Source organism: Bison bison, unplaced genomic scaffold (assembly GCF_000754665.1).
Source record: "Bison bison bison isolate TAMUID 2011002044 unplaced genomic scaffold, Bison_UMD1.0 scf7180017864368, whole genome shotgun sequence".
NCBI classification, from domain to species: Eukaryota; Metazoa; Chordata; class Mammalia; order Artiodactyla; family Bovidae; genus Bison; species Bison bison.
In genome coordinates, this window is record NW_011494940.1 from 1,816,188 (window position 1) to 1,827,084 (window position 10,897).

The window sequence follows — 10,897 nt, forward strand, 5'->3', positions numbered from 1 at the left end:
TCTTCTGTCTGCAGTTCACACAGGCAGCAGAGAGGGTGTGATTTGCAAACTGACCTCCTGTGGCCCTGCCTGACCCAGGTGGAGCCCCAGTGACTTTGTGTCTTGGGTGTTTGCAGGGTTGCACATATTCATTATAGTATTGAAACTTAGAAAATTAGAGTTGCCCTTTAACCAACCTCGGGGGGGGGGGTGGGGGGGAGCTTCCCTTGTGGCTCAGCTGGTAAAGAATCCTCCTGCAATGCGGGAAACTTGTGTTCGATCCCTGGGTGGGGAAGATCCCCTGGAGAAGGGAAAGGCTACCAGAATACTCCAGTATTCTGGCCTAGAGAATTCCATGGACTGTATGCAAAGAATCAGACACGACTGAGCGACTTTCACTTCACTTTAACCAAGCTCAGGAAGGAAGCCCCCACGTTCATCCAGTCTCTCTCTCTCTGGCTTGGCCGGCAGGGCCCTCTGACCCCTCCCATCTTGCCAAGAGCTCTGCTGGGACTTGCAGCTGCAGGTGTGGCCTGTGGCTGAGCAGCTGACTATCTTCTGACCATCTCTGACCACCTTGTGTCTCTGGCATCTCAGAACCTTGAGACGCCTAGTGAACGGCCTTCTTACCCACCACTCCGCCTTGGATTTGCCTCCCTGTGTGGAGCCTTCTCCCTGTCTTTTTTTTTTTAATTGGAGTATAGTTGCTTTACACTGCTGTCAGTTTCTGCTGTATAGCAAAACGAAACGGCCATCTATCCCCTCTTTTTTGGATTCCTTTCCCATTTAGGTTGGGCTTCCCTGGTGGCTCAATGGTAAAGAATCCACCTGCAGTGCAGGAGATGCAGGAGATGTGGGTTTGATCCCTGAGTCAGGAAAATCCCCTGCAGAAGGGCATGGCAACCCACTCCAGTATTCTTGCTGGGACAATCCCATGGACAAAGGAGCCTGGTGGTCTCCCTTCCATGAGGTTGCATAGAGTCAGACATGACTGAAGTGACTGAGCACATGTGCCCGCCCGTTTAGGTCACCAGAGAGCTCTGAGTAGAGTTCCCTGTGCTATACAGTAGGTTCTCATTAGTTATCTGTTTTATATACAATAGTGTATATACGTCAGTCCCAATCTCCAAAATTTATCCCCAACCACCGCCCCTCTCCCCAGCTTTCTGTCTCAGTATCCATGCATTTGTTCTCTACGTCTGTGTCTCTATTTCTGCTTTGCAAGTAAGATCATCTTTGCCATTTTTCTAGATTCCTCGTCTACGTGTTAAGACATGATGTTTGTTTTTCTCTTTCTGACTTACCTCACTCTGTACGACAGACTCTAGGTAGCCTTCTCGGTGGGGAACTTTCTTGTCACGTGGAGTGTCTGGAGGGCCCACGATCATTCTTTCCCCTGTGGTTAGCACAGTCCAAGGCAGGAAATGGAGACTCCTTGTGTTGTTTGGAGTCCCAGGGTGGGTGGAGCCGGGAGAGCCCTGGGCAGACCTCGCTCAAGTGGGCAGGTTGGAGCCTGCAGACGCAGAAGCCACTGCAACAGAATGTGTGGAGAGATGGGTTTATCACAAGCCTACATGCGCTCAAGCCAGATTCCAGAACTCTCAAAAATTTGGAGTTTGTTCTTCCATTATCAGACTGAAATAGGGCCTTGTGGCTGGAGGTTTGCCAGGGTCAGAGGGAAACTGGAGAGCGTGTGGGCCCAGGGCTTGCCTGGATACTCACGAGGGTACTCTGGCCAGTTTCATGTCCTTCCTGTCACACAGGCTTGTACGTGGGTGTCACTCAGGTTGTGCGTGGGTGTGGGCTTCTCTGGAATATCGTGTTCATTCTTCGATGCTGTGGTCCCATTCCCATCCCCTGCAGTGATCTCGAGCCAACTCCAAAGGGACCACTGCTGGTTGGTGTACTAACTGATACAGAATCTAAGTAACAGGCTGTCTTCCTGAGCCCAGGACCCAGCAATAACTGCTCGTCTCAGTTCCCTAATTTAGAGACCACGTGCGTGCCCCAGGGTTGTCAGCAGCTCAGTTTCTTGTAGCTTGAAACACATTTCCATAGAAACATGCTATAAATGGTAGTTGGGCTGGTTCCTAGGCTAGCCCGCAAAGAGCCCCAGTGTCACCTACGAAGTTGCTGAAATAAGGTATTAGTAAAATTGAGAGCGCAAATGCAGCAGTATTAAGAGCTAGCACCCAGGACTCTGGAGGTTAAACGGTGCGGGGTTATTTGTGTCACTTTGTTTCTTGGGCAGAAGTGTCTTTCAGAGCCCTCCTCCTGCCCACAGTCATAACCCTCCTCTCCCAGTTTACATTCCTTCTTCCTTCCTCATCAAGGCAGGGGGCAGGACCTACCTGTGCCTGGGACCTGGGCTGGGGTATGTTTATAATGAGGAAATTCTGTCCAAAGGCCTTTACATCATCAATATCATCATTACCATCATCATCATTATCATCATCATCATTATTTAAACCATCTTGATCAACTTAACAGAATAAACATTACACCTTGGCAATTTGCAGTTTGGAATTTTTTGATGGCTGCAAAATGTTCCTACGGAGTTTTAACATAGTTAAAAAGTCCCCCTCTACTATTTTTTGTTCTGATTCTGTCACTTAACATGAGTTCATCGAATGGTTTCATCAGATTGTTTCCTCATGTCAACCTTTTATATTTCATTCTGTTACCATACCATACTGTAATCTGAATGGAGTTCCATTTGGGGGGAGTCTAAATACAGGCTCCTATGAGCCTCTTTTATAAAGACTCCTTTGAGGTGGTAGTTTGAGTTGTTTTCATGGGATCTGGTCTCCTGACTGTAATAACCTGATCAAGTCTTCAACTCTTGGAACACAATGTGGAATCACATCCTAGAAGGATCTGAGCAGTTTACAGCAGCACCTCAGTGTATCTGCAGCTGTTTCCTGATGACCTGCCAACAGCAGCTTTCTTGTTTAATTTATTTACTTATTTTCACATTGACTCGGGTCATAATGGCTCCTTAATGGTGTTCTAATTTGCATTTCTCAAATTGCTGCTGAGACCCGGCATTTTTCCTCCTGATGATTTACTGTTTGTCTTTCCTTATGTGTCAAACTGTGCTCATCTGTGACTGCAGAGCCTCCCCCGCTTACAATTTATCTCCTCGGTACCACTTTCCTGTTGGGAAATACAAAGTCCTGCCTTCCTCCCTGCCTCCTGGATGGGGCCCCGCCCCTCGACCTGGGCTAACTCCTCTCCACATCTGCCTGGACTGAGGCTCTGGGTGGGGGTGGGAGGTACCCACGAAGAGGGTACTGTGCCTGTGATGGAAGCAGAGGGGAGGTAGGTGCCAGGCAGGGGCTTGCCTGCTCGTTCTGAAATAGGTTCATTAAAGTGACCTCCTTGGAGGGAGGCTGTGCTGGGAGATTCTGGGAGGAGCCAAAGGCAGGTAAGGGCTGCAGAGGGCACCTGAGTGCATCTGGTTTAAGGATCACCCACTGAAAGGCCGGTAGGGAGTAGGGGGATCTCAATAACAGAGGCAGGCTGGGTGTAAGAGAACAGCACAGGCTAGATGATAAATGACAGTGACCCGTGGCCTAGGAAGGGGTGGAATCTGTGGAAAATTGGAACGTGTACCTCCCATCACAGTGCCTGGCACAGCTACTTGACTCCACCCCGGAGAAGGAGGGCCCAATGTAAGCAATGTTCCTTTTTTTTTTTTTTTTTAATGATAAACCAGAAATCCCGATTTTTAACTTAAATCTCCTGATTTAAATAAATGTTTGGAAATACATTTAATTCAATAAAAATAAAATACATTATATAGGTCAAATGCAGTGTATCTGGGAATGAGCCTGGCTTGTGAGCCTCCAACCTGTGACCCCTCATCACTTGATGGTTTTTCTGGGAAAACAGACCCAAGGAGGCATCCTCATATAGCAGAGATCAGGACTCAGAAAGCCCGGCCGTCAAGTACCATCTGTCTGACCTTGGAAGAGCTGTTTAACCTTATCTATAAAAAAGAGGATAATGGCTTCCTCAGGGTGCTGGGTGGACCCGTCGGGGTCGAATCATGTCAAGCATTTAGTAGATGCTCAGTTAATGTGTTGATAGGTCCTGCATGGGGTCATCTGGAAAATTAAGGGAAGAGCTAGGCCCAGAACGTTGCTCTCCTGACTCTTTGTTCAGAGCTTGTTTCACATCACATTGGCCTGCTTTCATGGGAATTTTCAGAGATGTCCAGACACAGGGGTCCTTCTGACCTCTGGGAAAATACAAGTCACTTTATGAGAGCTTGCCTGACAGTTACTGAGCTCATGTAACGGGGACTTAGCTCTGTGGGCTTTGCCTTGCAGTCCCCAGAACCCAGGAGATCCACTCTCAGTAGCAGTAGTAATAGTAATAATAACAACATACAGGGAATTCCCTGGCAGTCCAGTGGTTAAGGCCCAGTATTTTCACTGCCAGGGGCTGGGTTCGATCCCTGGTTGGGGAACTAAGATCCTGCAAGCTGTGTGGCAAATAATAATAATAATAATACTATATACCATTGACCCTAAGAAGCCAATGATTGTGAAACAACCATTATTTTATGCAAACTATGAAAAAGAAAATGCTGCTAGTTAAACCATGATGTGCTGTCAATTGTAAGATGCATCCTGATTTCAGAGATATTAAAATGGGGGAAATGTGCATCTTAGAATGGAAGAAACAGAATGGTAATAGTGATAGTAACAGTTACATCTTATTGCTTACCTCAAATTTTCACAAATATTTTATTTGTGCACTTATCAACAGGCATTTAATTTACTAAGCACCCACCATGTATAGGCACCAGGGATATGAGGTGACTCAGGCCTGGGCTGTGCACTTCAGAAGCTCTGATCCTAGTAGGGAGATGGTACAGGAAGCAGCTGTAGAAACAATGTGTAAGGGACGGAGGCAAGAAAAACAGAGAATGCCATGGGAGTTAGGAGAGAGCGCGGCTGTTTTGATCCTTAGGGGCAGAGACCGAGACAATTGGAAGTGCCTGGGATTGACAGGAAGTTCTCTGAGGGCTTCCCAGGTAGCTCAGTGGATAAAGAATCCACCTGCAGTGCACCAGACTCAGGCAGATGTGGGTTCGATCCCTGGGTCAGGAAGATCCCCTGAAGGAGGGCACAGCAACCCACTCCAGTATTCTTGCCTGGAGAATCCCGTGGACAGAGGAGCCTGGCTGGTTGCAGTTCATGGGGTCACAAAGAGCCAGATACGACTGAAGCGACTGAGCACGCACGCACAGGAGGAAGGGAGTGAGCAAAGCGGATCTTGGCTGAGGAAGAAGCTAAGCAAGGAAGGATGTGTTGCAGCTGGAACTAGCTTCAGCCAGATGCCACAGGGAGCCCTGCAGTTGGCATTGCACTAGCACAGATATGATCCTGCCTTGAGGGAAGGGGGGGGCCCATCTTTTGGACCCACCCCTCTCTGACACCACCGCCCCCCCCACCCCCAGTCAATCATTGCCTGCAGTGCTCTCTCCCAGGAAGGGTTCCCTTTGAGAAGGGAGCAACTGTGAGCCCTTAGCAGCCAACACTCAACAGTAGCTGGGGAATGGTGTACCAGCCTGATAAAAGGGGATCTGGGGTTGGGGGGCCTCCAGCAGTGTTCACTGCAGTGGCCGTCCTCTGCTTGAAGGAGTCAAGGAAGGCTTCCTAGAAGAACTACCATTAAGCTCAAGTCAAGAGCAGGGTAAAGTTTACCTGTGGATACAAGGAGGAGAAGCATATGGGAGAAAGCAGATGTCTTGGGGAACTTCAGGTTGTTTGACTGGGTGGGCCTGGGGCTGGGAAGTAGGGTAGAGCCAGATCGTTCCAGAACCGCAAGTGACTGGCTAACAGCTTTTTGCAGCAGGTCATGGGAGCTTTTTTTTGGCTGCATCACGTGGCATGTGGAATCCTTTTTCCCCCCGTCCAGGGAGTGAACTCGCGTTGCCTGCATTACCAGGAAGATTCTTAACCACTGGATCATCAGGGAAGTCTGGTGGGAGCTATTGAAAAGGGATGTGATCACTCTGATGGCAGTATGGGTGATAAATATCCTAGACTAGGAGAGGAGAAAAAATGGTAGCCAATACTTAGGAAAGACTTAATGTATACCATTGTTTTAAGCTCTTATCATCCCCATTTTGCACATGAGAAAAACCAAGGGGTTAAGTAAGTTGCTCAAGGTCATCAAGCTAGTATGAGCCAAGAATTGGACTCAGGTCTCAGCCTGTGCTCTTAACCTGTACATTCTCATGAATATGAATTTTGGCTTCTAGTCCAAGATGCATCATTTGTATTTGTTTTCATTTAAAAATAAGGCTTTAGAAAACTGCCCAGTGCATACACTGGATCTCAGGGGTCCTGTTCCTCCTGACCCACAGCCATAAGGTAGGGAAGCCGAGTTCCAGAGAACAGCCCATGAAGGAGTCTGTTCTGGGGCTGGTTTTGCAGGGGGCGTTGGACTGTGCTGAAATGAAGCCTTTGGGAAGCTGGCAGCTCTGGTTCTGTGAAGAAAGGGCGTTTCTGTTTGTGGCCCTGCCGGCCCGCCCTCCCTGGTGGCCACACCTGTTTTGTCTTTCTCCCTATCCCCGGCCAGACGTCTGTCCCAGAGCGACAGCAGCAACTGGGGACATCTGCAGAAGCTCCCTCTTGGGCCTGACAAAGGCACTCAGAACCTGGCCCAGGCCTGCAGGAGAGGGAGGTGGAGGCGGGGGTCAGTGGATGGGCCCCAGTGTGAGGACAGGCTGCTGGGGCCGATGCGGCCCTGCCTGGAACAGGTGAGGTCAGTGTGAACTCAGGCGGAGGGCCCCCTGGGTTCTCAAGGGCAGAAGAGAAGGCCGTGCAGGGACTTGTCAGCATACAGCCCCTTAACTTCACAGCTGGGGTTTTGAGCCCTCTGCTTCCTCGGAAAGGATGTGGCCAAAAAAGGGTGTGAAGAGAAGGCACAGGCGTCAAAGGAGTGTCCCTACTGGGGACGGGTGGGCATGCAGTGGAAAAGCTTGGAGGGAAGGACCCAAAGGAGCTGGGCAGAAGCCTTGGAGAGATACCTGGAAGGGACACTGAGTCAGTGCTGCAGAGTGTCTCTGGGCACCCCAGGCTGATGGGGTGGACCTGGGGGCTTTTCAGAGGAAACAGAATCTTGGCGAGGTTCTCAAAAGGGAAAAGCTAATTTTGGGAGAGGAGGATCTAGGATAAAATAGTAAAAAAAAAAAAAATTGTAACCTCGTATAGGTACACGGCATGATACAGCTATAAAACCATTTTTGTCTTTGTGATTCTCTAAATCCCTAGAAGGTGGCATTCTTTTAGGGTTTGTGTCGCAAATACTTTAGAGTGAATCTCACAGGGACCCCGAACTCAAGACTCAGAGAAGCTAAGTGTCAACTTCCCTAAGATCACACAGTGGATTGGCTTTAGTTAGGCAGGATCCAGACTCAGTCCTGGTTCCCTGTTCTTTCTACATACAGCCTTGTCTTTCTTCTGTTGTAACTGTAGGTCATGAGGTCCCAGAGGTAGGTAGTCCCTTTATTCTGAAAAGGGAAGTAACAGCAGGACACAAGGCACGTTAGGGACATAAGGTGGACTTGAGATTTCCTCAAAGGTATTTGTACTCTCAACTCCCCACATTCCTGCAAAGGTTGGTTATTCACTTAAACACACTGTGTGTGCTGGCCTGGATGGAAAGTCCTGATAGAGAAAGGACAGTGGAAAAAGGACTGGAAAGCAGGCATGGGTTTTGGGGTAAAGAAAACTCTTTTAAATGAATGATGGAAACAAGGTTAATGGAGGTAGGGGGACGGGTGGTGAGAACTTGGCTTCCATGGAAGCTTCTTTTTATCTTTTAGTAAGAGTTTTATTGGGATAGAATTCACATACCACAGTATTCCCCCGTGCAAGCTTCTTCATGGTCTCAGGTTGCCCCAGAAGAGGATACGAATGATGACCACTCAGGGCAGTGAGGGATAACTCGGTGCAGAGTCCAGAGAGCTGATGCTGTTCCTGGAAGCCTCTTGAATGCCATATTCTATGGTCACTGGGAGCCAGGGTTTGAGATCCTGTCAAGGGTGCTTTGCTTCCTGGAGTGTTTCTCAGCAGATGCACTCCCTGGGACCTGGAGCTCTGTGCTCTTTGCTGTAGTTTGTAGCTTGCTGGTGAAGAAAAGCCTGCTCTCTGGGTAAGGTCCCTGGACCATCTCTCTCTTTTTTTCTTTTCTTCCGCAATCGGCACCCTTTTTAGTTGCACCTGTAGGAAGGGTTAGAGCTTCTAGAACCAAAACTTTCACTTCACATGTCAGTGATTCTGCACTGTCATATCTGCAGCAAAACTGACCTCCAGGGCCTTCCTGGAAGAGCTGCAGCTTTCTTTACACATTCTCATCTGCCGGCCTTTGGGAGGGAGACTTCTCCTGCCAGGCAGGCGCCATCTGGGACAGTCTTGGGCCCTCCTCCCCTCCACGCACACATGCCCCTTCTCCCTCTCTTCCTTTGTGAGTGAGAGCTACTCCAAGATGAGCAGGGCTGTTCCAGGTCACTGACTCCTGTTTCTCATGCATCCTGCCATCCACCCCTGCTCCCTGTGCTGCTTCCTGGGCCCAGCCCAGCAGCCCGGCATGGGATAGGGAGGGAATCCTGGCGGGACAAGGCTGAGGAGTGCCCTTTGGAATGGCTCCCACTTGTTCCCTGGAGGCTGGGCTCTGGCTCCGTGGTGGCAGGCTCTTTTAGAAATGGGCTCCCCAGCCAGGGTTCTGGAGGGGAACATCCCTGGGCTGGTCTGCACTGGCTCTTGGAAGGGCTGGCTCTGGGCTGGCCCAAGCCCACTTCTGGGGACCAGGCCCAAGAGGGAAGTCAGGATGGCTGCAGGTTTGCAGAGGAACCTGGCAGCAGTGAGCACCAGAGACCAGGTGGGTTTGCTTTGGTTCCCTCACTTGGATGAGGTGTCAGTGGGAAGGAAAACATCAGACAAATGGAAAAAACAAAAAAGATTTTGCACAGAACCTCTGCCAGGAGTCCCGGGAGTCCAGCCTCTACTTGGGGGCCTGCATGCCTGAGCACCTCAATCCTTCAGTGACTCACTGCCTTCCTCTGGGTGAGATGGGAAGAGGAAGAGAGGTGGCAAACTATCGGCTTGCCTTGTGATCTTGTGTAAGTCACTCGACCTCTCTGAACCTCAGTGTTCTCATCCATAAACTGAGTGAGTTGAAACTTCTCACACACACAGGGTTGTTAAGCAGGCTGTGTGGGGGGACATGCTTTGAGAATTGCCAGGAACAATACTGTCAGAGCAGATGCTAAATCTGAGAGCCTGGGCTTTTCTTTGTTGGAGGTGGTTTCCCTGGCTGCTCTATTCATTTTTTGGCAATCACAGAATCACGGATTTTAAACTGGAAGGAGTTTTAAGAGGTCATCGGGTCCAGTCCCCTGACATAATTATCTTTATTTTGCAGATAAAACTAAGTTGTCATTACTGTGACATATGTGTAAATAAGCCCTTTTCCTCCTGGGTAAGGTGTGAGCTCCAGCTGCATACAGGGGCTCCCACCAACGAAAGGGTGGAAGAGGACAGGAAGGTTATGCCTCTTAGAAGCAAGAGTGGGGTTTTGAAGGTTTCTAGGCAGAACATACGAGTATGTCAAGGCTGTATATTGTCCCCCTGCTTATTTAACTTCTATGCAGAGTACAACATGAGAAACGCTGGGCTGGAAGAAGCACAAGCTGGACTCAAGACTGCCGGGAGAAATATCAATAACCTCAGATATGCAGATGACACCACTGTCTCTGTCATCCACTGGGGGCAGGGGGAGGGCCGGGGTGGGGAAGGGCCTTGCCCTGCAGGCTCAGAAGGGCGGTGAGAATCGCATTCTGCTGCCCCTCCCCTTCCCCTTGAGAAAGCAAAGGATGCACCTGCCTCTCAGGACTGGCCACAGGGGAAAAGCGGCTGCTGCCAGGACACAGTATATTATTCAGTGGCTTTTCCTTCAAAGAAAAATCTCCTTCTGACCCATGTCCTTGGTAAAAACAAAAACAAATGAAAAGAGCCAGGGAAAATGGGCTCCCTCCCCAGGACTTACTCCTGGCCCTGGAGCCTCACTGTAAGGATACTTGGGGGCCAGCAAGAACCACCTGAGTAGCAGAAATGTTTCCCATCTTCCCCGCCAGTTGAGGAGGCATCGCGGGATGGCATCAGGTGATGGTAGGAAAGGTAGGGGAACTACAGGCAGGCAGCCCAAAGCTGCCCAACTCTGGCCTCAGTTGCTAGAATTAAACCGGGACGCTTTTTACATCTAGGTAATCGAGACATGGGTCTTTTAGGAGCTGGGACCAGTCTCTCAATAACCTTAACACCGCTAGCCAAAAAGGGAAACTGGGGGAGAGTGTTAATAAAGTGCCTTGGAGAGGACTGCGCGTGCCCTACCGTTTCCAAAACCAGAGTTTTCTTTGTGGAAGAAAGCGACTTGTGTCCTCCCCCAGCATCACACACAGACTTTCCTGGCAGGCCCGATGGGTTTCCAAACATTTCGTCACCGTCTCCTCCTGACCTTGGTGTGAAAGGAACGAGCCGCGTGGCTTGTTGGTTCCAGCAAAGCCATCGGGGGGCACCGTTCCTGGGCTGGGGGAGGGTGGCGACAGTCTCTGGAGTGGAGGTGAGGTCTGCTGGAAATCCCCAGCCCGGGCAGCCGCCGGAGGTTTAAAGACGCCTTCCCCTGCCTTATTTGGTCTCAGGAAGTGGGCGGTGCCGGGCCTGCTGGCAGAGAGGCCGACCCGAGACAGTTGTGCTGATGAAGTGGTAGAGCTGGTTCCTGCTCGCCGCCGTGCCGCGCGCGCCGGCCGGCCGCTGGGCGCTCCGCGCTCCCAGCCCGGAGTTGTGCAATCCTTTGTAGCACGCCAGAGAGTCCTCCTCCTTCGCTGTTGCCTCTCGCC

The 10,897-nt window shown here is 50.2% G+C and overlaps 1 protein-coding gene and 1 long non-coding RNA gene across 3 annotated transcripts in view; both read right to left on the reverse strand.

Annotated features, from left to right (window-relative positions):
* LOC105000092 overlaps window positions 1-4,390 on the reverse strand; it is a 24,466-nt gene extending 20,076 nt beyond the window's left edge. For both annotated transcript variants that reach the window (XR_826689.1, XR_826690.1), the window contains exons 1-2: window positions 1,702-4,390; window positions 1,284-1,510 (exon numbers count right to left, since the gene is read on the reverse strand). This is a non-coding gene — a long non-coding RNA (uncharacterized LOC105000092). The remainder of the gene's footprint in view (window positions 1-1,283; window positions 1,511-1,701) is intronic.
* A 3,421-nt stretch (window positions 4,391-7,811) lies between these two features.
* The window catches only part of LOC105000139, a 10,691-nt gene continuing 7,605 nt past the window's right edge, over window positions 7,812-10,897 (reverse strand). The window contains exons 4-5 of the mRNA XM_010855848.1: window positions 10,392-10,891; window positions 7,812-8,222 (exon numbers count right to left, since the gene is read on the reverse strand). Of these exons, the coding sequence (XP_010854150.1) occupies window positions 8,213-8,222; window positions 10,392-10,891 (510 nt within the window). The 3' untranslated portion in view covers window positions 7,812-8,212. The remainder of the gene's footprint in view (window positions 8,223-10,391; window positions 10,892-10,897) is intronic.